At 42.4% G+C, this 24,349-nt stretch overlaps 4 protein-coding genes across 4 annotated transcripts; 2 read left to right on the forward strand and 2 right to left on the reverse strand.

Annotated features, from left to right (window-relative positions):
- Positions 1-2,006: 2,006 nt before the first annotated feature.
- On the forward strand, positions 2,007-3,018 carry EAF01_009900 (uncharacterized protein; the record flags this gene model as incomplete). Its single annotated transcript, XM_038918156.1, has 2 exons — positions 2,007-2,767; positions 2,949-3,018. 2 exons carry the CDS (start codon positions 2,007-2,009, stop codon positions 3,016-3,018), a joined length of 831 nt encoding a protein of 276 aa, XP_038766126.1.
- A 1,833-nt stretch (positions 3,019-4,851) lies between these two features.
- EAF01_009901 (uncharacterized protein) lies at positions 4,852-8,121 on the reverse strand (the record flags this gene model as incomplete). Its single annotated transcript, XM_038918157.1, has 6 exons — positions 4,852-4,892; positions 4,948-5,214; positions 5,268-5,670; positions 5,721-6,428; positions 6,531-7,860; positions 8,099-8,121. The coding sequence occupies 6 exons, from the start codon at positions 8,119-8,121 to the stop codon at positions 4,852-4,854; spliced, it is 2,772 nt and encodes a 923-aa protein (XP_038766127.1).
- Positions 8,122-13,597: 5,476 nt separating this feature from the next.
- Positions 13,598-15,615, reverse strand: EAF01_009902 (uncharacterized protein; the record flags this gene model as incomplete). Its single annotated transcript, XM_038918158.1, has 6 exons — positions 13,598-14,645; positions 14,766-14,828; positions 14,887-14,942; positions 14,997-15,291; positions 15,354-15,444; positions 15,508-15,615. 6 exons carry the CDS (start codon positions 15,613-15,615, stop codon positions 13,774-13,776), a joined length of 1,485 nt encoding a protein of 494 aa, XP_038766128.1. The 3' UTR covers positions 13,598-13,773.
- Positions 15,616-17,018: 1,403 nt separating this feature from the next.
- Positions 17,019-23,973, forward strand: EAF01_009903 (uncharacterized protein; the record flags this gene model as incomplete). Its single annotated transcript, XM_038918159.1, has 8 exons — positions 17,019-17,165; positions 17,219-17,383; positions 17,438-19,533; positions 19,582-19,720; positions 20,168-20,387; positions 20,463-20,536; positions 20,736-22,566; positions 22,688-23,973. The coding sequence occupies 8 exons, from the start codon at positions 17,019-17,021 to the stop codon at positions 23,971-23,973; spliced, it is 5,958 nt and encodes a 1,985-aa protein (XP_038766129.1).
- Between the last annotated feature and the right edge of the window lie 376 nt (positions 23,974-24,349).

A 24,349-nucleotide genomic window follows, 5' to 3' on the forward strand; every position in this document is an offset into this window, starting at 1 on the left:
GGAGATGAATCACATGATGATAAGAATAACGATCAGAAAATTGGATCGGATAAGGTCAAGTGGCGGGCGATAAAGAAAAAGTTAAGAAAGAAGTCAAGAAGTCAAAGGGTCATGAACCCCTGACAGAAAATGACACTCAATAGGAATAGGTGAAGGTAACACCCAATGACAATAAACAATAATGACATGGGGGGCTTTGAGGGAGAGAGGGGGTCACGGGAAAAGAGAAGAGAAGAGAAGAGATTGAGATGAGAAGAGAAGAGAGGAGAAGTCTCATGTAACGCAGACACATGGCAGGTCACTTGGTTTTCATTCATCACTTTTTTGGCCTTGAAATTGCTATGCTTCCATTTTACGTCCATCTTATGTCTGCGTGTGATGAAGGGAAAAGGAAAGAGATTTCTCAAAGTTTATATGAATGATAGCTACCTAGGTATTTGTACGGAGTACTTGTGACATTGGATTAGATCTGGTGACGCTCCGCTGGGCCACTGCCGTGGGGGCTTTTTCGCTTCGCTCCAGTCCCTCCGTATAGGTACGGTTAGATGTTTCTTGATACCTACCCAGTACAGAGGGCACTCAAATGAAATACTAGGTAGTCGTCAGATAAATGAATGAATGTGAATATTATGAATCAGGAGATATAGATTCAAACCCATAGAGCGTAGCGAAGAAGCCTCCACGGCAGTGGCCTAGCGGAGCGTCTTTGATTTCATAGTAGGTAGGTTTACTCAACTCAAATCAAGGGAGACATAGGAGATACTTTGCCTAGGTAGACAATCTTCCCCTAGATCAAATACCCAGGTGTAAATACCCTTCATACATTCCCAGCCTCTAACTAATTTATTGGTACCTAATGATCTACAAACAGTTGTTCATCTCTTTCTTTATGTGCACACTGCATCGTAAAGCATGGAGATCTGAAATGAAAGAATAACTCGTGTCATGGAACAATTGGCAGATAAAGCAATGAACAGAGTGACGCTAACAGCCCAATACGTTTTTGACAATCGAAAAGTAACCAACCACCTTGGATCCTTTTAATCGGAATTTAAGGATATTATTATCATCTTTTATGATTTAACAAAGAGGGGTGAACCATTCACATATCGACCCAGCACGTGCTTATCTCTCTTTGACACGAGACATACATTGGGATTAGTACGGAGCACACATTGATGAGGGGAATGTAAATCAATATCCATATCCATATCATGTCTATATCTATATCTATATCTATATATCTATCTTCCTTCCTTCCTGCACCTCATCCCTTCCATCCTTCCTTCCACTTTCTATAAACTCCCATAACCCTCTTCAATTTACAATCTACAATTTACAATATTGTATTGTCTTGCGATTAATAAATGTTGGGAAAAGAATTACAATCACATACGAGATTATAAGACACTTGAAACATTCAAATTCATCCCAACTTCCGTGGCTTATTATATTGGGTACCGCTACTCTCCAGCTGCTGAACCATTCCAAATAAGCTCATTTTAGCATTCATTACCTACCATTACCTATCAAGAGGTCACCCATCTTTCTTCCTTTCCCTTCCCGTCATCACCGCCACCACTTCTATTCAATCAATCTCAGGATTCCCTTCCCTTAACTCCTCTCGAGAGTAATTCTATTCTCCCCTTTACTCCAGTACATACATAGCATAGTCAATAATAACAAGCAAAAATCATTTTGCATTTGTCCACAAAGTCTGCTGCTCCATTCTCTTGCATACATACCTGCATGTTCCTCTGACTTTTAGCCTCTACTACAAATCAGATCAACCTTCGATTTCAACCTTCGATTCGAACATACATTCTGCTTTCTCAGAAAGATCCCGCAGCAGTCAAATTGGTTTGCAGGATTTCTCTTGCACATTATCAAATCGTTTACAATAAAAGGTATGCTGTTGCTATTCCGTCTTCTGCTTTTGCTCCTCCAAATGACTCAACTAACCTATCTGCCATAGTGTCGAATAACTACTTGCACACATATACGTCATGGCTACACAAGAAGAGCTCGCGATGCTTTTCGCTCGTAACCTTTCCCTCCACAACCCTCCTCCTCCTCCTGCCCCTGTAGAAGAGCCAAAGGAAGTTGAACCAACATACACATACTCAATCTCTCAACATTATACCCATTCCGCACATGTTGCTAAGCAAGCATCCAGACCCGCTTCCGAACCACCTCAAACAGATCAACTTACAGTAGATATTATACTTGCCAGACATGGGGTCGATTCTTCTTCTTTATATCCTACCCAAATCGAACTCTTCAAAACCGCAGATGCTACTCAGCAGATGCGATTGATTGAGTTGTGGAGAATCTGCCCGCCATACAATGGAGGACATGCGTTGGCACAAGATCTGTGGACTGGTCCTTCTACTAGCCTTGAGCAGGAAGAGTCCATGGCCAAGTTGAGATATGAACGTCAAATGATGGATGAAAGAATGTCTCGAACACAAGATTCAAGTATGGATGATGATACTATGAGTGATGGTAGTAGCCATGCTCCATTGACACCGATTCAAGGTGGAGATGCCCGTTGGAACCATGTTGAGCATGTTGAACCCTATATGGCATCTGGCTATGAGCTTCTAGCTGCACGAGAATATGAACAATCGACTGGTCGTTCAAAGGATATTTACTCGCACTTTGGATCGGCAGTCGGTGGACCTCAATATAAGCCTTCTACAGACCCAGTCTATAACAATGTTGAAGCCGTTCATGGATACCCAAATGTCGAAGCGATGGAGAACCAGTAAGTATTCCTTTTATCCCAAATTAAAGTGTTGGCACTTCGATCTTTCCCCTCTCCCCTTTTTCTTTAACCCCACCTCAGACGATCCCCACTCCGAGTACAACCCCACCTTTTCAAACTCTTTGCCCACTTTTGAGTAGCTTTTCTGCACACGTGGTTTTGACTAACTCGATCATTGCAGGTATGGAGCATTTCAAAATTACCAGTTTGGCGGATACACAAATGGAGGCGAGGACGAGGAGATGTTGTAAATAAGAATACGTTTTACTCTAGGTAGCTATAGTTAGCACTTCCATAGAGATGATCACATCAGGCATGGGATATGGGGAAAGTTATTATTGTGCGGCGAGACATCACAAGGATTTGTTTTTTTTTTTGTTTTTGGAGGAGTATCTGGAGGGATATTAGGACATTCATGCATAGAGTATATCTGCATTTGCATTCTTTCACAAATTGTGTTTTTGAAGGCTAGTGGTTGGTCAAAGACGATGATATCTTTGCTTTCATGTATTTCTTCTTCTCTTGATTTATTGTTCTATTTGTGTGAGGTACGTACCTTCTGATCGACCTACCCCTCCACCCCCACCCTTTCCCCTTCCCCCCTTCTCCCCCTCTATCCCTCTTTACCCCTCTACAACACTCAGCATTCCATACCTTTTTACTCCAGTTTTACATGGCATTTTCAACTTCAAATCACATCAATATCAACGGCATTCGCTACTACTCAAGGTACGCATCAATACCCATCTCTTCACCTTCCCCGCCCCACCCCCCTTTTCACTAAAATACCTCTTACTACTCACATGAAAGCTTCCACTCCTGGACTGGCAACTACGCTATCAAACTTATTGGATCTGGATCTGGATCCGGACCTGGATTTTCATTTTGTCTTATCCGTGCCCATATTCTTTTCCCGTGGTATACATATTTATTGAGAGGATATATGAAATGGAATATATAATTATTTTATAAAACTTTGATTTTGAGTGTGAGGGTGGTGTGATACGATGTGATGTGATTTCAATGATATGAATAAATGCTCGTCTCTGCTCTATCTCATCTTCTTTCTTCCTCGAGTCTGAATGTAATGTAGTTTAAAGTGCATTCTTTCTCTTCTTGATTTATTCACACTATCACATTATCACGAAATATATCCTTTTCTTCTGTTAACTCCCACTCTCTCCCCTTCTCTCCCCTTCATTTTGGATCTTATGATGCTAATATTATATTTCCCATCTTTTAATATTCTCATCTTCCCACCTTATTGGTTTTCTAGTCTTCTCATCTTCTCTCTCATCTCGTTACCTTCTCATCTCCTCATCCCTCAACACACAGATACATCAGGTACATCAGATACATACCTACAAGCACCATCTTCAACCCAGCTAGCCTGGAACATTTTTTTATTTTAGTTTCCTCTACAGTAGAAGTACTGGCTAGCTAGATATGTACTCCAGAAGAACAAGATGCCAGAGAGACCGGTTGCTTGCAAAAGTATTTACCTTACTCGCGATATACACTCGATTCCTTTATATAGCATCTACCCAGCCCAGACTACCCTGAAATTTACTTCATCATCTCTCCTCACACCTGCCCACCTACCTACCTACCTAGGTAGGTAGGTAGGTAGGTACTTACACATCTTAAACGAGGGAGCAGACACAAGACATCCCCAAAAAGGTAGAGTAGAATTTCTTGGTATTAAGATATCTAAAATCAAAGGCTAAAGGCCAAAAGACCATTTATGTGCTATTGTGTCACATCGTATCTGTGTGTGTACGAATGTATGTATATCTTGATTTCCGCTTACTTTCTCATAAAACATGTACGTATGTGTATGTCTGTCTGCATGTATGTGTTTACTTCTATTCCTCCAATCCAATCCAAAAGGAATGAAATGAAATGAAAACTGCGGAGAAAGAGAAAAGCAGAAAGTAACAACAAAAAACGCCCTCGCTATGCCGCCATATTGAAACCATTCATAAAATCATCTATATCATCGTCTCAGTGTATTGTTCCCGATAATTATCCCATGTCAATCATTTCTTCTCGTAAAGAAATGCAACCCATCAACGAATAACATTTTAAGATAACTGAGCTAGCTTTTGTAAAGCTGTCAAGACACCTATTGAAATATTAGCAATCGATTAATCACACACTCATAATGAGTAGAGACATACCAGTAACACCTTGGGTAAGTGTATACCCAGCTTCAGTGTTCCTACTACCCAAACTAACAGTTGTAACATTATCAACCTTCTTAGCTCTACCCAAATCATTGGCCCATCTGAAAATAACCTCATCATCCCTACCATCACCTATCACAAGCAAGAAGTCGACAGGAGAAGTATGCTCGGCGTTTGGTGACATGTCTTTTGCAAGGCCTTCGAATATCTTCATGGCAGCTGTGCCCTTTGACCAGTCAATTGGTTCTACCGCAACGGCTCCTATAACAAACGTTAGCAGGTCTTTCGTAATGTAAAAAACTAGAGATACGTACCCTCAAGAGGAAGAGCTCTAACTCTTTGCTCAACACATGCATCATTAATGTGGCTTGCGCAATCACCTGCTTGTCGAGTTGCCGTTTCGAAGTCTTCAGCATTCTTGTAATGGAAGATCAAACTGCAGTGTCTCGTCTCAATCCAAGATCCTGGGGTTCGCTCAGTATAATAAGCCATGATACCTTCAACTGAATCTTTCCAGGCGCGCATCTTTTCGGGGTCGGCCATCTCGGTCCATTCCGAGGTTCCAAATTGTCTAAGGAAACATCCATTTTCAGCAATCAGACCAAGACGTGGAACTCGTTTGAATAAACGGTCAAGCTCCTCTGGTTGTCTGCTAGACATTACATAAACTGTATTTCTTTCATCTTGTAGAATGTCATTGAGAGTATCAATTGTGCGCTACGTACTGTTAGCATTTACCCAAGATCGAGTATTACAAGATCACTCACTTGCGGGCTTGTTAAAATGATGCTGCTCGGTGAGCCCCATGATGCCAAAGTTCCTTCATAGTCAATGATAAAGAGCCTGCGCTCCGATTTTTGATACCTTTGGCCGAGTATATTGATCGAGAGACGAGGAACCGATGTCGTCTCCCTCTTATGCTGCTCGTCATAAACCTTATCGAGGCGATGAAGGAATTCATTAAACCAATGTTCTCCAGTGTGGTGCATAACAGCTGCATGAAGTTTTGTAAATCTTTCTTCTTTCTCTTCATCCCCCATTTCAAGAGCTTGTTTGATTGCATCGGCGCATTGGCGATAATCCCAAGGATTAACAGATAGTTCATTACCACCGAAGATGGAAGAACTACCAGTAAACTCACTAAGAATAAGGGATCCATGCTTGTTGTGGCCTTCGAACTTGCCATCTTGACAAAACAAATACTCATGACATGTTAAGTTCATTCCTTCACGCTGACTTGCAATCATCAAGGCATCAGCGACTGTGAGTAAAGCTAGATATTGTGGATAGATGATATCTTGCTTCAGGTAAACGACTGGTTGATAAGCGAGATTTGCCCATGAAGAGTTGATTCTAGTAACAATATCTGAAACAGTCGCATCGAGTTCGGCATTCTCTGTGGTAGAGGTTGCTACTTGGATAAGAACAACTTTGTCTCGCCATTCAGGGTATTTATTCAGGAACAGCTCATACGCCTGTAAGAAGAATGAGGTTAGTAGTTGTTCACGGAAGTTTATTAAAAAGTTCTGCATCACCGAGCAATTCTAGGGGATTCTGATAAGGAGACAGAAACATACCAAAAGCTTAGGTCGTACGCCTCGAACATGATCCAACTTGTCTCGTGCAACAATAAGTTTCTTACCACGGTATCTCTCTTGCATCGTGTTCAACCAATGAGTAGCTTTAGGGTCCAGCCGGTTCATATCCAGAGCAACGGGATCAATTCCAATTGCAAGATTGATAACATCGATGAATCGGTCCTCAAGTTGAATACCATCATTTGTGGCTTCAACCATCAAGATACGACTGCAGGTTTGCAAGAAATGGCGTGCATACTCTTGAATTTGGAACCCAATAAGATTTGCTCCTAACATACCCTCAAGTAATTCCTTGCGAACCGCCAAGCATCGAAATACTTCCGAAGATGGAAATGCAACGTGAAGGAAGAACCCAATCTTAGCATCTGGGAGCTTTTTACGGATCATTGAAGGTACCAGTAGAAGATGGTAATCATGGATCCAGATAACATCGCCCCTCTTCCATGACTTGACGATCTTGTCTGCGAAAGCTTGATTCACTTTGACATAGTAAACCCAAGAATGATCCTCGTAAGCCTTGCTCTTGGGATTATCGGGAATCTGGTAGTGAAAGACGGGCCACAGAATCTGCTTGCAATAGTGCGTGTAATGACCATCGAAATCGCTATCCTTGCAGAAAACTGTCAAAGAATCGTACTCCGTAGCCATCCGATCATCAATGTCCTGCTTTTGTTGACGTTCGAGAGCATCCGTTGGCATTCCCAGTGTACCGACCCAGATCTTATCCTCAAGGTTTCCGCTTCTCACTGCAGCTTGCACAGCATTTCTCAAACCCCCATTACCTTGCTCCGCTGGCTCAACCTCCCATTCGGCATTTGCGAAAACCCTATCATGGCTGTCACTTCTTTTATATTGTGGTTGGCGAATTCCAGCGCTTCCCAGGAGCTCTGCCTTCTCCTTCATTTTATTATGTTTGAGAATATCTGCGGGAGGAGGAGAACTAGCTCGGGAGCGTGGTTGGTTGAACATCTTACCTGCACCCCATGCTGGTGAATGGGGATCGCTGGGCGCGATTATGGAATGTTGGTTCTCTTGTATGGGGAGGGAGGCTTTTAGGTTTAATGGGTCGGTTTGAGCGAAGAATTGTTCATGGTCGACATCGTGTATTGGTGTTGCTGGGGGTGTAATATCTCTTTGATGGCCAAAAAGACTCGGTTTACCAGTATCGATCCTGGTAGTACTTCTTCTAGCAGCACCTGGACGTCCAGAGCGAGAAGCGTCTGTTTTGGAATCTGGGTGAAGTTTGGATCTGGTAGGGGGACGAGAATTATTGGAAGGAAGTTTGAAGTTAATCGTGTTTGGGAGAAAACTATATTGGAAATAATCATGTCAGTTTTTGTCATAGAAAGAGCTGAGAGATGAAATTGCAACCAGCTGTATGCCTCCAAGCTTTGTAACTTCAAAGCCAGAAGCCTGCTAGGTTCAAAAGCATAACGTGCGGAGCTCTGAAGGCTTATATTGTAGTGCAAAATAGGGTTGTGTTTAAGAGACAATACAAATATGTCTAGCACCGAAATGATTTGGGGGAGGGGTGGGGAAACACGTACAGGGAGACCACAAAGACGGTCATGATGAAAGTTTTGAAGAGATCCTCAAGAACGAAGAAGATGAATGAAATTCGATGTAATTTGTTTTGTAAATAGGTAATCGCGCGATCATGAGCTTCGTGATTGTACGCCGGGTTGTGTTGTGTGGCTTTATAGCTTATTAACAAGATCTTTTCTTTATTTGAGGAGAGCAAGTTCGAAGGAGGGGCAGTAAATAAATCGATAGATAGAGAGACAGATAGATGGTGGGGCAGATTGTATGGATTCGAATTCGATGTTGATATAGGAAATTAATCCAGTGAAGTCAGGAATACCGGTAGATGTGTAAAGTAGAGCAAGAAGTAATGCAAGAGATAGATGTGATTGTCGATAGAGAAAAAGAGGGTTTGTGTTTGTGTGAAGGGGCTGAGCTGTATTTGAAGTTTTGTCTACGAGTAATTAGTAGGTAGTTGGCAAAAGGTTTCTTGAGGGCCGATACGTGGTAAAAGGCGTAAAGGATAGGAAAGTTTGAAGGGACACAAGGGTATTGCCGGACCAGTAAAAGAAGAGAAGAAGCACGCATGCTTTGTTTAAACTTACAAGTTGGAAGTCTGGGAGCTGGATTTCAACTAAAATGATTTCTTTTGGTTTGGGGGAAATGCGGGAGAGCTGCGATGCGAACAGGATGAGGTAAGGTCTGAAATCTGAAATCAAGTACTAGGTATCCTTCTGAGGTAAGGTCTGAAATCAAGTACTAGGTATCCTTCTTCGTGGTACCAGTCGATACTATGGTACAGACTCAAGAGAGAGGTAGGAAGGTAGGTAGGAAGGTAGAGAGGAAGGTAGAGAGGCAGGTAGATATATCTTGTCTGTCAGTCCTGGTGGGATTTCCTTCAATCTGATATGGAGAAAGATTTTATCTTTTCTTTCTTTTCTTTTTTCCAATAACCTTATATCAAAGCTAAGAAGTTCCGACATGGTACTTTCTAGAGAATTCCGTATCTTCATAAAAACCATTATCTCATAGCCGGAGCATTTTATCCATTGAGTTTACGTCAGGCACGAGAAATTAAATATAATATGACAATCATGACAATCATGACATGGATTAGATATGCAAGTATGCAGTGTGAATCCACATCCCGCCGCAATTGTTCCCTATCCAATGTTTAATCTATATATCCTCTTCCAGGAGAACGGGCTCACGGTCTGTCTGTCTGTCTGTCTGTTTGTTTAATACTTTGTGTGTCAAGGTAGGTAGATTACCCAGATACCCGTACCGGATACTTGAGCCATTTCTCGTCAATCATAGTTCCGTGCGGAAGATCATCTTGGATATAAGGTTAGTCCCTTAGTAACTACGTGGAAACATACTTCCCCAGCAGTCAAGACCCCTCACGACTAGGACGAACCCGCCATCCAGCTAGCATTGGTGTGAAGCATGCTCGCATGTAAAGTGTACAGAGTATGTATGTACGGTAAGTGACTAAACTCCCTCGCTACTCTGTGCATCTCAAAAGTATATATCAAAGAACTCTATTTCAACCAATCCAAACCACCGTTATCTTGATAAAAAGAAAGCCAGTAGTAGTAATAATAGTAGTAATAGTAGTAGTAGTAGTAGTAGTAGTAGTAGTAATAGTAGTAGTAGTAGTAGAGGTGGTGATGTACCTCTGTAGCTAACTATTCTTACCTACTCAACAATTCCTCTTAGCCAACCATTGTTTCGGACTCGTATTGGAATTGGTTATGACAAACTCAAAGACATCTGTCAATACAAAAACCTATATGCCTAGGTATGACTGACTAGCATTGGCACCACCCACCACCCACCACCCACGACCATCACACTTTTATTGTATCGGGTAGTTAGAATCGTTTGAATGTTTCCATTCTTATTTACTGTACTATTTACTGTACTATACATACACGATGCAATCTTCCAATATCTAACGATTTCTCCTATTTATTCCCTCTATTCATTTCTATGTTTATTTATTTATTCTTTGTCATTTACCTACTCGGTACTTATCCTTCACCTATTTCCTTCCCTGACTGACTTCAAAATTCATGTTATATTTGTTTCCAAGGCAGAGAAGCTCCACCTCCAAAAAGGAAACTTGGCGCTCTAGTCAAGACTTGAAGGGGCTAGAACATATGGAATGGATGTCAAAAAACGATCTCATCAGCCACAGCTTGATCATTAAATCCCTGAAAAGTTCATTACTGGTGGGCTGGCTGTCTTTCTTTACTTCGCTCGTTCGCTCCGCTTTGTGGAAGACTGACTAATTGACTAACTGACTAACTGACTAACTGACAAACGAACTACCTACCTACCTACCTACCTACCGACCGACCTACTCGATAATACTACTCTTCTATAGGTAATTGCTAGGTAGCAAGGAGTAAGATATAAAACGGACGCCAACTTGCACTCGACCACTCACCAATCTCCATACAAACGCGTGCGTCGTGTGCTCCTCTTATTTCTCTTTAACGCTCAACCACACACAAAACTTGGAATGGATAATACAAACATGGCTCAATGTGAAATAATCCCCCCAACAACATCACACCACCCATTTCCTCTCTAGAGATCTACTGATACCTACTCTGTACATGCACAAGTGTTTGAACCGACTTTTCCCGATTAAATCTGTTTCCTGGCTGGTGCGGTGAAAAACTCCGGTAGATTGCATGATCTACAATATCTTCTACCTCGTTTGGGATATGGGGAAAATTTGATATCCAGATCCAAAATAAGGTCATCTTCATCCATTAATGAGCGTTGGGCACAAAATCCTATCACATCTCAGAATTCGCACCGTACGAACCGGGCCGCTTGCAATCTCTTCCTGATCATTGTTATCGTCGCCAATCATTCTCGTTTCGAATTGATCCGCCTCTGAATCACGAGCCACCATCTTCATCTTCATCTTGATATGTTTCAGGGTTTGGATGTTCTGTGGTTACACGGTGAGTCAGGACCCAAACAAGTAAAACTCCCTCCAGAAGGCTTCAAGAAAACGAGGAACAAGAATAGATTCCTTCCATGCAGTGATGCAAACGCAATGTAACGCCATCTATCATTTATTCTTATCAACCTATGTGCCGGTATTTGAAGGCAATACCAGTTTTGATGCCTAATGGCCAATACCTCAAATACAGATCAAATTTCATATCCTGCAAATACCAACCATACAGACACATGAAATGGAAAACATTCTCCCGGAAGTTTTTCCAGGTTTTAATGTCGTATTTCATACCCGTCGAGGCCTGCCAGTTATACAACTTGGCCAAGTCCGGACCACAGGATCTCAAAATGATTGAGATATTTTCCCTTCGGACCATGTGGATGTGAGAGTAACCTTCCAACAATAGACCTCACCATCAATCAGCAATCACAGCACTTATCGAACAGACATCATCGATGCTGAAAAAGAATTGTCTTGCATTCCAGCCGGTTTCACTGGCTTCCACTAGGATGGTGCGATGAGACAAAAATGGAAGGAAAGCTGGAGCTTGCGTTTTACACCTGAGAAGTCTCGTCGTACAACTCTATGGTCTCATTGTATTCGACAGCCTTATTTAGTGATGTAGGACGGTGATTTGCGCATGTACTGAAGAAGATGATGGTTACAATGATGAGCTCATCAGTCCTTATCTACCAATCTTTTGACTCAAACCACCAGCGCCATTCGCCGGTTGGTTCGCAAAAGTTCAACATTGCGTGACTCCTTGGTGTTTAGAATGATGGTGACGATAAGATCACCATTTTTTCGACTCACCACCATCGACTTGCTCATTTTGCCGACAACAGGCTGTATCGATACCTCGAGTTCTTCCGTTCTCAAGAGAAAACCAATGAGATTAGTGTTCAGCTCAGTATCACACAGTCTGCCAAAAGCCCATCAAGTTTACGAGTCTCAATTTCCCATCATTTCAATTCACGTATTTCTACAGCAATTCTCTATCTCCGAAGCAAGTTCTATCTAAATCCTCTCACAAATCTATACTTCAACAGTGGGTGCGCTGTTTCGTGGGATTCCCTTTAGAATGGGAAGAGTCACAATAAATCCAAATATCATTCGATTTTGATAAAAATCTAGAACTTAAGTACTTGATATAGAATGAGTTTTTTCTACAAAGCCACACAGCTTTTGAAGCGATGGCGCAAAAGCTATTTTCAAATCCAAGTTTCTAGCGTCCCATGAATCTCCCTTTCAATTTCCCTTAGTTACCGACTCACTTTATCGTTATACAAAGCTTGCCATGTTCACTTCTGCCTTCTCCCGTCTCACTCACTCTCCATGACTATCACTCGTATGTTTTGAAGCCTGGCTTTTCAATTTAACGAACGACTTACCTTCTACCCAACACTTACAACCAACGAATTTTCACCATTTTCACCATTTTCACCATCAGCAGCAGTAGCAGTAGCATTCCAAAATAAAAAGTAAACGAAAGACCGGATCCTCTCATTTCAAGTGAACATATACAGAATATCATTAATAACCACTCCCATCTTGACTCTAAAGAGCTGGATGGCACAAGTACAGATGTGTGCCCTCTCCCATGCATACATGCATATCCCACCACAATCACAATCACACGGCCTTCCCTTGCTCTTTTCCAGAACATCATATCCCAATACTAGGTAGCTAGATCCAAATCCTGTATCAATCAATTATTTCTCATGCGTAGACTATATTTTCCAATCCCTCTCCCTTCCAATCCCTCTCTCCCTACCCCTCTCTATCCCCATCCCCATCCCCATCCCCACTCAAAAACACACACAGTACATAGTACACCAACCCCCCTCCCCCCAACACAAATATCCCTTCCTCATTTCTCAAATCCCTTCCCAAATCCCATACAACTACCAACCAACCAAAATACCCCAACACCAATATCACAGACCCCCACATCCGCAAAATCCGCAAATTCTGGAGCGAGAATACACACACAGTACAGAAATAAAGTTTTAGCAAGTGGGGAATTGGAAAGTTGAAACTGTAGATTTATCCATCTCATTGCTAACTCCTACATACATATACATATATATTGCTTCACAAGTTAGTATCCGTTAGGTGGGTACATAGAGTAGACACTTAGTCGGTTGGATATCTCTTCAAGATGATCCGTCAGGTATTTACTACTGTAGATACTGCTAATGCTGCAAATAAAAACTAAACTACACCACGATTCATTCATGTTGTGCAAAATTATGCATCAACTTTCTTTTACCCTGAAATTTCCATACTGTCGATTCCGTTGCATTTCATTCAGACTTTGGGCCTCAAAATTCAAGATCTGCATCAAGTGTCATGCTTAATAAATCAGAAATCTAAAGCATGCAGACTCAAATACTATGTTGTCATTTTCTATTCACATGGAGTCGGTCAACATGGAAGCAAGAACATCCTAGCTCCCTAGGAATGCAATAATGAAATCCATTAAAGTAGAGCAAAATATTTGGTTCTGCAATTTCGGTCATTCGATGTAATATACAGCAAGGAATGCAATTCTAAATGATAAATAGTCGAGAAAGCTTTCCGCCTAGCCTCTAAAGTTTTCCTCTATGAGTACACAATGCAAGATGCTCCACAGATATGCAAATTTTCCTTCGCGTGTAAAGTAACAATCAACCTCGGTTGCTGTCTGATATCCTTGAAATCCATCTCATCATTATAAGATCATCCATCTCTTTCGGTATGGCAGCGGCAGTGGTGTTTTGTATCTGGTTGTACTTCAAGTTCGGAAAGCTTTCGTTTCTGGACCCGTGAACTCGACAGATCTTCAACAAATTTCTTAACGCAATTCAAAGCGACATCCAGATGCAAGACCTTGTTTGGTCTGGCGCATCTCATCAAAGCCTGTTCGGGAATCTGTGTTAGAAATCGACCAGATATACCAAGTTTTCCCTTTTTAGCAGGAGAATTCAACTGAAGAATGATGTTGAGCAGCTTTCCTGTAGGAGTATCACTCTGGTAGGCGGAGTAGAGAGTAGCCTCCTGCCAGGATTGTAATAATTGTGTGTGATCTATGAGTTTCGACACATTGGCTATGATGATTTGTCTTCTCACAAGCTCTAACACACTAGCCCTCAAGATTTTGTATTGAGATTCCTCGGAAGGTGGTTGAAATGGAATCTGAATAGCACATCTATCGACAAATGCTTCATCGAGGCAATCGATCATGTTTGAAGTCGACATGAAGACAACATTTGGACAAGCTCTGACCCTGTCAAAACCAGTGAGTAGAGCATTGGTAGCTCGTAGTGAATCCTGAGCTTCTCCATGCATGACACCCGAGTGTCTTGATACGGCAATAGATTCAACTTCATCAATCAATACAATGATGATGCGTTTTGGATTGATTTGGCACATCAATTTGATTTTGGTAAACAAATCATCGACTTGAATAGCGCTTTCACTATAGTACTTTGACAAAAGCGTCGCCGTCTTGACTTGGATAAGTTTTGTATGTGGGAATTGCTCGACCAACCGAATGGCTAATCGTTGTGCAATTGCTTGGCATAGTGTTGTCTTTCCTGTTCCTGGAGGGCCTAGATTGAGTGGGGCACTACCTAGCCATCATTGCACTAACAGCAATGACGGTCATTGGTAACCCCATAAACATTAGACTTAATTCTGGTGATTAGGAATAGGGAATTGCGTAGACACACCATGAAAAAGAGCCATAGGACTCATTTTTTTCTTTGCAGGTACTGCACTTGCAGAAAGCAACACTATCAACAGCCAATTAGCTACTACACAAACTCAATGCCACTGAAAAGCTGTCCCTACACATATTCGATATCATCCAGGACAAATCTTCCTTATGATTTTGATCAAAGATGAGCCTGGGTGAATCGTCAGTCAAAACAGCGTCTGATGATAATTACAGTAGAACATACTCTTCCCACATTCCGTTAAAATCATGATGAGGCATGTCAAAAACTTCAGCCGATGGTATCTCTGGATCATCATCGTGTTCAACGTCTGAATCTACGCCGTCGAGGTCTTCAGATGAACGTGTCAACGGTGGCGGTGGCGGAGTGCCATGCATCCTGTAGACACAGAAACGACTTGATACATCTCGAAGTGTGAGAAGTGTAGGCATTTCTTGATTTTCAACGGCGAGAATATCCACTGGGACTAAAGACTCTATACTTAGAGCTATACCTTTGACCCCCCACTCAGCACTACGTTCTGTTGATTCTTGATAAATATTCATTCAAACAAAGAAAGATGAACGATGCAAGGAGACTTACGTGCAAGAAGAGGCAATATATCAACGTCAACGATGCAAATAATGTCTTCAATTTCTGGCTTCTGAATCAAGTCGGAAAGAAGCTTGTGAGTCTAGTGTATAAATCATCAGTCAAATTCTTACAACGAAAGTTAGGATTGTTTTTCTTTTCGTACAGCTTTCAAATCATTGCAATCCAAATCATCCTCAACGAATGGTCGGAGCCTCGCCTCAAAGGTAACAGTCGGCTTTTCAAGAGTTGGCTGAGCCGGGACGATCTCCATGATGAGCGTCCAGTGTTATTCTCAATTCTAATTTACATATCTTGAATTGAATTGAGGTATGTGAGAAGACTCGATGTCATGGAAAGGAACAAAAAAGAGGGAGGATGGTTGAGAGGTATGGTATAGAGATGAATCTGGAGTCATCAAAACTTTAGGCAGAAGGTGAAAGATGAAATGTACATGAAGAGGAAAGGACGCTAGGAAAAGGGACGCAGGGGAAAATAGGCCAGAGGAGGGAAGTAACAAAAATGGAAGGAGCACTGGAGCACTGGAGCACTGGAGCTTTTGACTTAGGTAAGCTTGAATGCTCAAATTACTACTGCTCAGGTGATACCTCGCTCGTAGTATATTCAAGACTCAAAATTCGTAGGTGTCCTTGAATTTTGGAAAATCTTCGACTCGAATACCGACTAGGTATATATCATGCATAGTAGGTAATTTACGATTACTTTGAACATCAAAAGATCCATACCTTGTACTCAACAACACCGCTAAAGTTCTTATTAGGTGAAAGCAGAACCTTCGACGCTCACACTGAATGTTATGATTCAACCGTTACGTGGTAGGTACGATGAGACCATATCAGTTCAATATATGAAATTATCTCCAACACTTAAACTGAATGTTATTCTGCTCATGGCTGATATGAGCACATGATAAGCTTCCATGCCTCTCAGAATGTTGTTAGTTAAAGCTCCTGTCCTACGACCACAAGCGTCTGACATGCTGGCTCAGGTATATATAAAAATGAGGATCTCAAGTACCATCCTGTACATAGTAGATTATGGAAAGAACAGGCCGTATTCAACTCCAAATACCGAGGCTCCTTCAAATGATTATTATCCCCTATGTGAGATATGTGAACAAGAAACATTAGAAGTAAGAAATATAAACATGAAGCCCCGCTGGGCTACTACTACAGAGGAAACTGTTTCGCTTCGTTCCAGAAGATCTTTCATATCTCTTTAGGGAGGTTTATCCCCAGGAGTGAGAATGAATCCGTATCAAATCTTGCTTGACTTGACCTCAATCAACAGAATGAGAAAGAAAGAAGTGATCATTCTTGATAAATGCATCGCTTCGAAGCCCTCTTTAATGCAAAGTTGGTTGATATAGAAAGTTGGATTGGGTTCAATTTACTTTTTGTTGGTACCTGAGGTTTGAAGTGATGTGGCGGTGCCTCAACCTCACCCATGTTCGCAGGTGGCTGAATGTACCTACCTAAGGTTCCTGGCTAGCCCGCTTACATAACGTCTAAGCTTGTAAATCGTCATAGCTTGGCAATCCATCACCGCCATAACAAAAGATGGATCTTGGTCTGGGTTCCTTCAGCTAAATGAATTGTTTACCGTGTTGGTAATGTTATTCTTTCAATAATTCGAAAAAGTCTGCCAAAACTCATCATGGCTTCCACTATGGATGCCCTCAGAGCCCCGGAAAAGGATTGTCCAACATACGACCCTACACATGTTGAAGGTCAACAGACTGCGATATATGTTCAACTAGTCCTTTCGCTAACTCTCGGTGTGTCTGCTTTCTTTGGCTTCTGTGTAAGTAACGACAAGTGTATGCTGGATTGATAGAAATTTGCTAATATTCGCAGATCCTGCGACCAAAATGGAAGAGTTTATATGCTGCGCGCAAAAGACATGTCGACGCTGCAGCAAATCTGCCAGAGCTTTCGGATACTTTTTTTGGTTGGATGCCTATTTTGTATAGAGTCACGGAAGAGCAAGTACTCGCATCTGCTGGATTGGATGCATATGTTGTATGTTTTGAGAACCTATTTCACTGGAGAACGAATAATACTGACTTCAATTAGTTTCTATCATTTTTCAAGATGTCAATGAAACTATTCGGGGTCATGTTTATCATGGCAGCTGCTATTCTTGCCCCAATAAATCGACACTACTATTACGTATTCGATCCATTTGGAAATACAACGAGTCCTCCCGATATTCCAGATTACTCAAAGTTGGAGGGTTGGCATGGCGGATGGGATGGGGCTTTGACTTTGGAAGTACCAAAAGACTCTGACGACAAACTACCTGAAACCAACTATCTCTGGTCATACCTTGTCTTCACCTACGTGTTCACTGGACTCGCAATATTTTTCATGAACAGACAAACCCACCGAGTGATCAGGGTTCGCCAGGACTACTTGGGAAGCCAATCCACAATCACTGACCGAACGATCAAGCTTTCTGGGATACCGGAGGATTTGAGGTCTGAAGAAAAGATCACCGAATTCTTGGAGAAACTTCAGATAGGCAAAGTGGAGAGTGTAACTTTATGTCGCAATTGGAAAAAACTTGATGATATGATGGACAAGAGAGTGCAAGTCGTAAGGAGGCTTGAAGAGGCATGGACTGTACACCTTGGTCAACAACAACGTCCGAGTGTAGGACCATTACGGACACAACCCTCAGCACCTAATGCGAATTCTGAGGATGGATCGCCAAGTCATGAGGGTGATAATCTGTTAGGAAGCGATCACATCACCTCGTACGATCAGCCAAGACCGACTACGCGAATCTGGTACGGCTTTCTTAAATTTCAAAGCAGGAAAGTAGATGCAATCGACCACTACGAAGAACAGCTACGAAGGCTAGATGATATGATCAATGATGCAAGGAAAAAAGAATACAGCCCTACAGCACTTGCATTTGTCACCATGGACTCGATTCCCGCTTGTCAAATGGCGGTGCAAGCTCTCCTAGACCCAACGCCAATGCAGCTGATGGCAAGGCCAGCTCCCGCACCATCAGATATCGTTTGGACAAATACTTATATACCAAGATCAAACCGTATGATTCGTTCTTGGGCGATCACTATCTTCATTCTTATACTCACCATCTTCTGGCTGATTCCAGTGGCTGCCCTAGCTGGTCTTGTCAGTTTATGCTCAATTCGGCAGGTCTGGCCGGGTCTTGCGGATGTTTTGGAAAGCCATGACATACTTAAGGCTTTGGTTCAGACTGGCTTGCCTACACTTGTTGTCTCATTACTCAATTTGGCAATTCCATTCTTGTATGACTACCTTGCAAATAAGCAAGGATCAATCTCGCAAGGCGAGGTAGAACTTTCCGTCATCTCCAAAAACTTTTACTTTACATTTTTTAATGTATTCCTGGTTTTTACGGTTTTTGGCGCAGCGAGTAAGTTCTGGCCAGTCTTACAGGAAACATTGAAGGACACCACGAAGATTGCCTACACGCTAGCCCAGTCAATATCCGATCTCTCCATGTTCTATACCAATTTTATTTTGCTACAAGCTCTTGGTCTTTTACCTTTCAGACTGCTGGAGTTTGGGAGTGTGTCTTTATACCCTATCACACTTATGGGTGCCAAGACTCCTAGAGATTATGCTGAGCTGGTACAGCCGCCTATCTTTAGTTACGGGTTTTATCTTCCTTCCGCACTTCTAATATACATTCTATGCATGGTCTATAGTATACAGCCAGCAGGATATCTAGTCCTATTATTCGGAATGGCGTACTTTGCTTTAGGTTATTACACATACAAGTATCAGCTTTTATATGCCATGGACCATCCACAACATGCTACGGGAGGTGCTTGGCCTATGATAGTTTATCGTCTTCTTGTAGGCTTAGGCTTCTTTCAACTGACTATGGCCGGAGTGATTGCTCTGAGAAAAGCGTTCACTCCAGCTATACTTGTTGTTCCCCTCATACCATTCACAATCTGGTACAGTTACTACTTCCGTCGAACATTCCAACCATTCATCAAGTTCATCGCTCTGAGGAGTATTAGAAGAGATAGCAATTCAGATATAAACATTGCTGGCGAAAACATCGGCATCGACAGACCTCCAGGACACATTCAGAGGAGAGGCAGCACAGTTGATGAAGCAAGGGAAAAAGGGATGAGATATATCAATCCAAGTCTCGTTGTACCGTATGTCATTTCCAAGCAAACTTACTATTTCATACTGACCATACATAGATTAGAAAAGATCTGGATCTCCAAGGACCCAGAGAGCGAGCCCAATGGTAGCACCCCACAATTAAATCGTGAAGAATCTGCCGCAAGTTCGCTGAGTCTTGGCGATACCCACATTTGGAGAGAGGTTGGCGATGCAAATGTATGATATGATTGTAAACGAAGCGTAAATCCTATTTCTATTATGAGATGGTGGTTGATTAGTTATGGTTCTCAAATTGATGGCATGAATGGCGTTTTGGTCTTATTATTCAGGGGGTGGGTTGGGCCTTCCTTTCATGATTTGACATTGTTTTAATTATATATACCCAGTGTTCTTTCCTTAAAAGTCAATTCTCATTGCAACAGGCTTGATCTCCTGGACATTCTATCTTCTCCCAATTTTTTCAGCTATAACATGCGTGTCTTATCGTTACCGTTCAACATCGTCTTTTCAGAGCGATGACACAAATTTCTGCACCTATAAATCAACTTCTACTTTCTCAGCATTCGTTAGTGAGATTCCTAGATAGCATAAAACAAAGACGCCCTCCTAGTAATGCCAATTATTTCCTATCATTCAACTATCATTAATAACATAGCCGCCCAGTCGGGGGCTGTCGACACAACGTCTTCCCAGATTCTCTTATCAAGAGCGATCGCAGATCACACTTTAACATCTCGTCCATCAGTTGTTAGGGGAATATACTCTTCGATTGCTGTCACATCTCTTTACGAATCCCCGACAAGACATATCATGACCGTTGGAGACGCAGCTAGCACATCGAAAGATGTAGGATTGGATGGTGGGAGTATGGAGCAATGTATTGGTTCGTAATACCTGACTCGGTTGTGAATGGATAATATTAAGGTGGCCCTATGATCTAATATTCACATGTATTTAGATTTTCCGGGCAGGCGACGCTCGTCAACTTTAGGGGTGAATGAAGCCTCCGTGTCCCATAGCTTATCAGATTCAGTAAGGCGACCTTTCTAAAGCAACAATGCCCGTATATCATCAAAGCGTATGCTTCGGGATCTCCCACTAAGAGTCATAAAACTCAGACACTAACTCAAATATCTGTAGATCACTTCAGTTAATGATACAATTGTCGATCCTCAGTTTCCGTACAACCCGTGGGAGCTTTCACAACTCGATGCTGTCCCAAAAAAACCAGGAGAAACGTGATAAAGGAAAAGGAGTCGAACGTGGAAGAACATTAGAACGAGGCCCAAGATACTGTAATCCTCTTGAAAAGGCCGAATCACGACTTAGAAGAAACAAAACAACCATCGAGGTGGATGGTCGGCCCATACGCAGGCGCGATCGAAGTCATACTCTTCATGATAACCCCGATGATCCTGCTGCAATATTAGACGACCAGGTGTTAGAACCACTAAGAGGGATATCTCAACAGGATAGTTTTTCAGAGGTACTTAGCGGACATGCATCTCCGAGCAGTCTGAATGGCTTTCTTGATGCGAAAGAATTAAAGAGTCGACTTCGATCTAGGACTTCTGGAGGAAGTTCTATAAGCTCCACTATATCTCCAATCGAACCACTCACACGGACAGTTACGACGGTTTACAGCAAATCCTCTCTTGTTTCTCCTGAACCAACTTTACCAGTTGAATCATATTCTAATCGTCTGCCTAGTATTGATCGATTAGAAGCATCTGCTCGTCAATCAACATCATTCACGTTCTCAAAGTTACCAACAGAAATCATTCAACAAGTATACAATTACCTCGCACCGGTTGATTTTAATTCAGCCAGACATACATGCCGAGCATGGCTTCTTACCAGTATGGATCGTTCCCTCCTTGAGAATATGATCCGGCGTGGAGGTTGGGAGACTAGTTGTCGACAGGAAATCTCTGATACAAGAAGCTCAACCTTTCAACGTAGCTCCGAATATGAATGGTTCATGAGTAAACGGATTTCAAGGGAATGTGCTCTTGGTCCAGGTTGGACGGGGTCCGGAATACCGGTAAGCCCCAATAACGTTCCACTGGAATCAAAAGATACGCCTTTTTTGCAAGCTTCGACTGTGAATTTCACAGAAGTCGCGGTCCAATATAAGGAAACGAGTCCTGCTGGAACAGTTTTCACGGTGAGTAGTTGTGGAAAGTTCTTGATGGCTGCGAGTGGATGTCTAGTCTATATTTATGAACTGAACAAAAGCCATCGCGAAGTGAACAATTGGTATGAGGTTCAAGCGGGTTCTCTACGTCCAGTCACTAGTATCATATGTCCACACAGAGTGTTAGCATGCAGTATGGATACTTCCTCACATAGGTATGCAATTGCTGTTTTGCTTGATGGGCGCATGGGTCTTGTATGCGATATTTCTCTTAGCAGTATTGCTCCTCCGGTTTCTTCGGATCCCGAGACTTCAGATCTTTCTTCGCCTCATTCAAGTCGATCAGATGTTTCACTCTCTCCAGCAGGCGATTTCCATCATGGCGTCTCATTTCTCGATCGCGTTAGCTTGGATAGCTCGGCTCCTGTACAAAGGGCTGGAAGATCTACGACTGCTTTTGTATTCCCTGGAATAGCTACAACTCGTAGTGATGGTACTTCTCCGGGGGTTGTGCAACGATCGGAATACCACGAAGCCCTTCGGTCAGCGAGTGTCATGAAAAACTCATATCCTTCAGAAGAAACTAGCCCCCACTCTGTTGGAGCAGGAAGTCGATTGCGAAGCAAGCTACCAGCTCGTAAAGTCTCAAACTCGGATACGAGAGAGATGCCAGTAGAAACCGGCCCGCGTTCAATATATCGAAATCTTTGTTCCGAGGACGACCCTCCCCGTTCTGTGGCTATTTGTCCTCAACGAAGATGCGTGGCTTTTGGTTGCTCGGCCGGTATTGAATTGCATTGGGTTGATGCTTTGACCGGACAGGATCTAAATAGATGGTTTCCACTTACTGCTCCAAGTGACTTCTTGTTCTTTTTACCTCCACGGAAAAGTATAGACTCTGCGAAGAAGCTGAGGCTTATTAGTAGTAAGTCAATATCACCTTGCAGACCCCGAAGGAGACAGAAATGTAACTTGAGCATAAAAGTTGGATATGAATCTTCATTCGGATAGCCAACTTGACACAAGATTCACTAATCAATTTATAGGTGCGGCTAGACCCAGTGAATGTACAGCTGTACATGAAAGATCATATGGAAGAAGACCACGAGGTGCTTCATTCTGGCACAGAATTGGGTGGAACGGAAGCCAGGGGGATAATAGCGAGGAAATAGAACATGCTCAGCAGGTGCTAGCACCAGTGGGAAGATTCCGTAGTGATTCAGGTCGAAGAGTTGATCATTCAGATCACTATCGTGCTATACCACTAAGTGATGGGTATCATATTCTGTTTACAGATCCAAGTACAGGAACACTTTGTTTAGGCAGTGATGCACCTGTCGGAGGACCCACTAAATTACTTCGCAAAGTTTGGTTTCAGGGACCAGAAGGTAGAGGCAGTCCAACGGTTTATGCTGGAGGTTCTGATTTAAGCTGGGGAGTAAGAGTTGTGGCAGCATTTGGAAGTTGGGCAGAACAGAGTATCTGGCTGTTCTCCGTTCCTGGAGATGTGTTCCATGCAGCTCAGAGTTCTCAGAATGTGTTGGAGAGCTCTATAACTCATAAACGAAACACTCCTAAAAATTCTAAAAACATGCAATGGCTGGACTGGTGGCCTGATGAGGGACTTCAAGAATGGCTCAATCTTATTCGGCATCCAGTACCTGGTATTATTCCGGGGAATATGTGGCCGGTTAGAATCAAGGGTCAGAGAATCGGTACATGTTCTGGAATAGTTGATCTTGCGGTTGATTCAAACAATGGTATCACAGTTTGGGCTTTTAGTACTGATGGAATTGCCAAGGCCTGGCGTTTGGATGATGGACAGCATAAAGACTTTAGGAAATTGAGTGTATCGAGAGATGGTACCATTCGCGAAAATGTCCCGGATGATTACACCAAAGGTGAAATGAACAACGGTTTCTTCACATCAGAAATCCTTCAACACCGCTCATCGCTCGAACAACAATCGTTCGATGGAGCAATGTCGCCAGATTTAGATGGTACCATCTCTCCTGATATATCAACAATCATCACAGCACGAAGAGGCTCGGGCTGGAGCTATCAAAGCGTTAATTATGATGAAGATGGGGATGTGGTTATGGAAGATGTTTATGGTCCGGGTGTCGACATGCCGGCAGCTTGGTCGAAGCCAGAGAGAGAATATGATGAGGATGAACCGTTGCAAGATCAACAGTACCAGTATTTACAATCGCGCTGGCCGAGATCGTCGATAGGGTATAGACGGTGGTTGGAGAGGGCAGTGGCGAGTGGAGATTTGGCGAGAGTGGTGGGGGCGAGGGGTGTGTCAAGGATTGAAATTGAGATTCGTTAAGTAAACTTGTGTATTGATTATTGTAGAATAGAATGATTGAAGGCGAAGTATCACTTATAGACGAATGAATGAAGTCTATTCGTATACTTGGAGTTCTTTGGAGAGTGGTAGCCGATGTCCATTATTAGAATTCAAATTGAGCAGATGCTAAATTGTACATGATTTGGATTGGTGAGGCGCTTCAAATCGTTTCCTATACACTTTCGTAAGATCACCTAGAGTAATCAAATTATGAAACAATGTGCAGATTCTTTTGCTAGAATTTGAAGTCGGGATTGTAAAGCTGTTGGGCAGAGTATGGATGGATCATCGCTTGTGGTATTTACCGAGACAGAACATTGAATCTCGTTGGCGTTTTCTGTCGAAGCTGAAAACT

The sequence above is a fragment of the Botrytis porri genome, assembly GCF_014898465.1.
Source record: "Botrytis porri strain MUCL 3234 chromosome Unknown BPOR_015, whole genome shotgun sequence".
In the NCBI taxonomy this organism is placed as follows: domain Eukaryota; kingdom Fungi; phylum Ascomycota; class Leotiomycetes; order Helotiales; family Sclerotiniaceae; genus Botrytis; species Botrytis porri.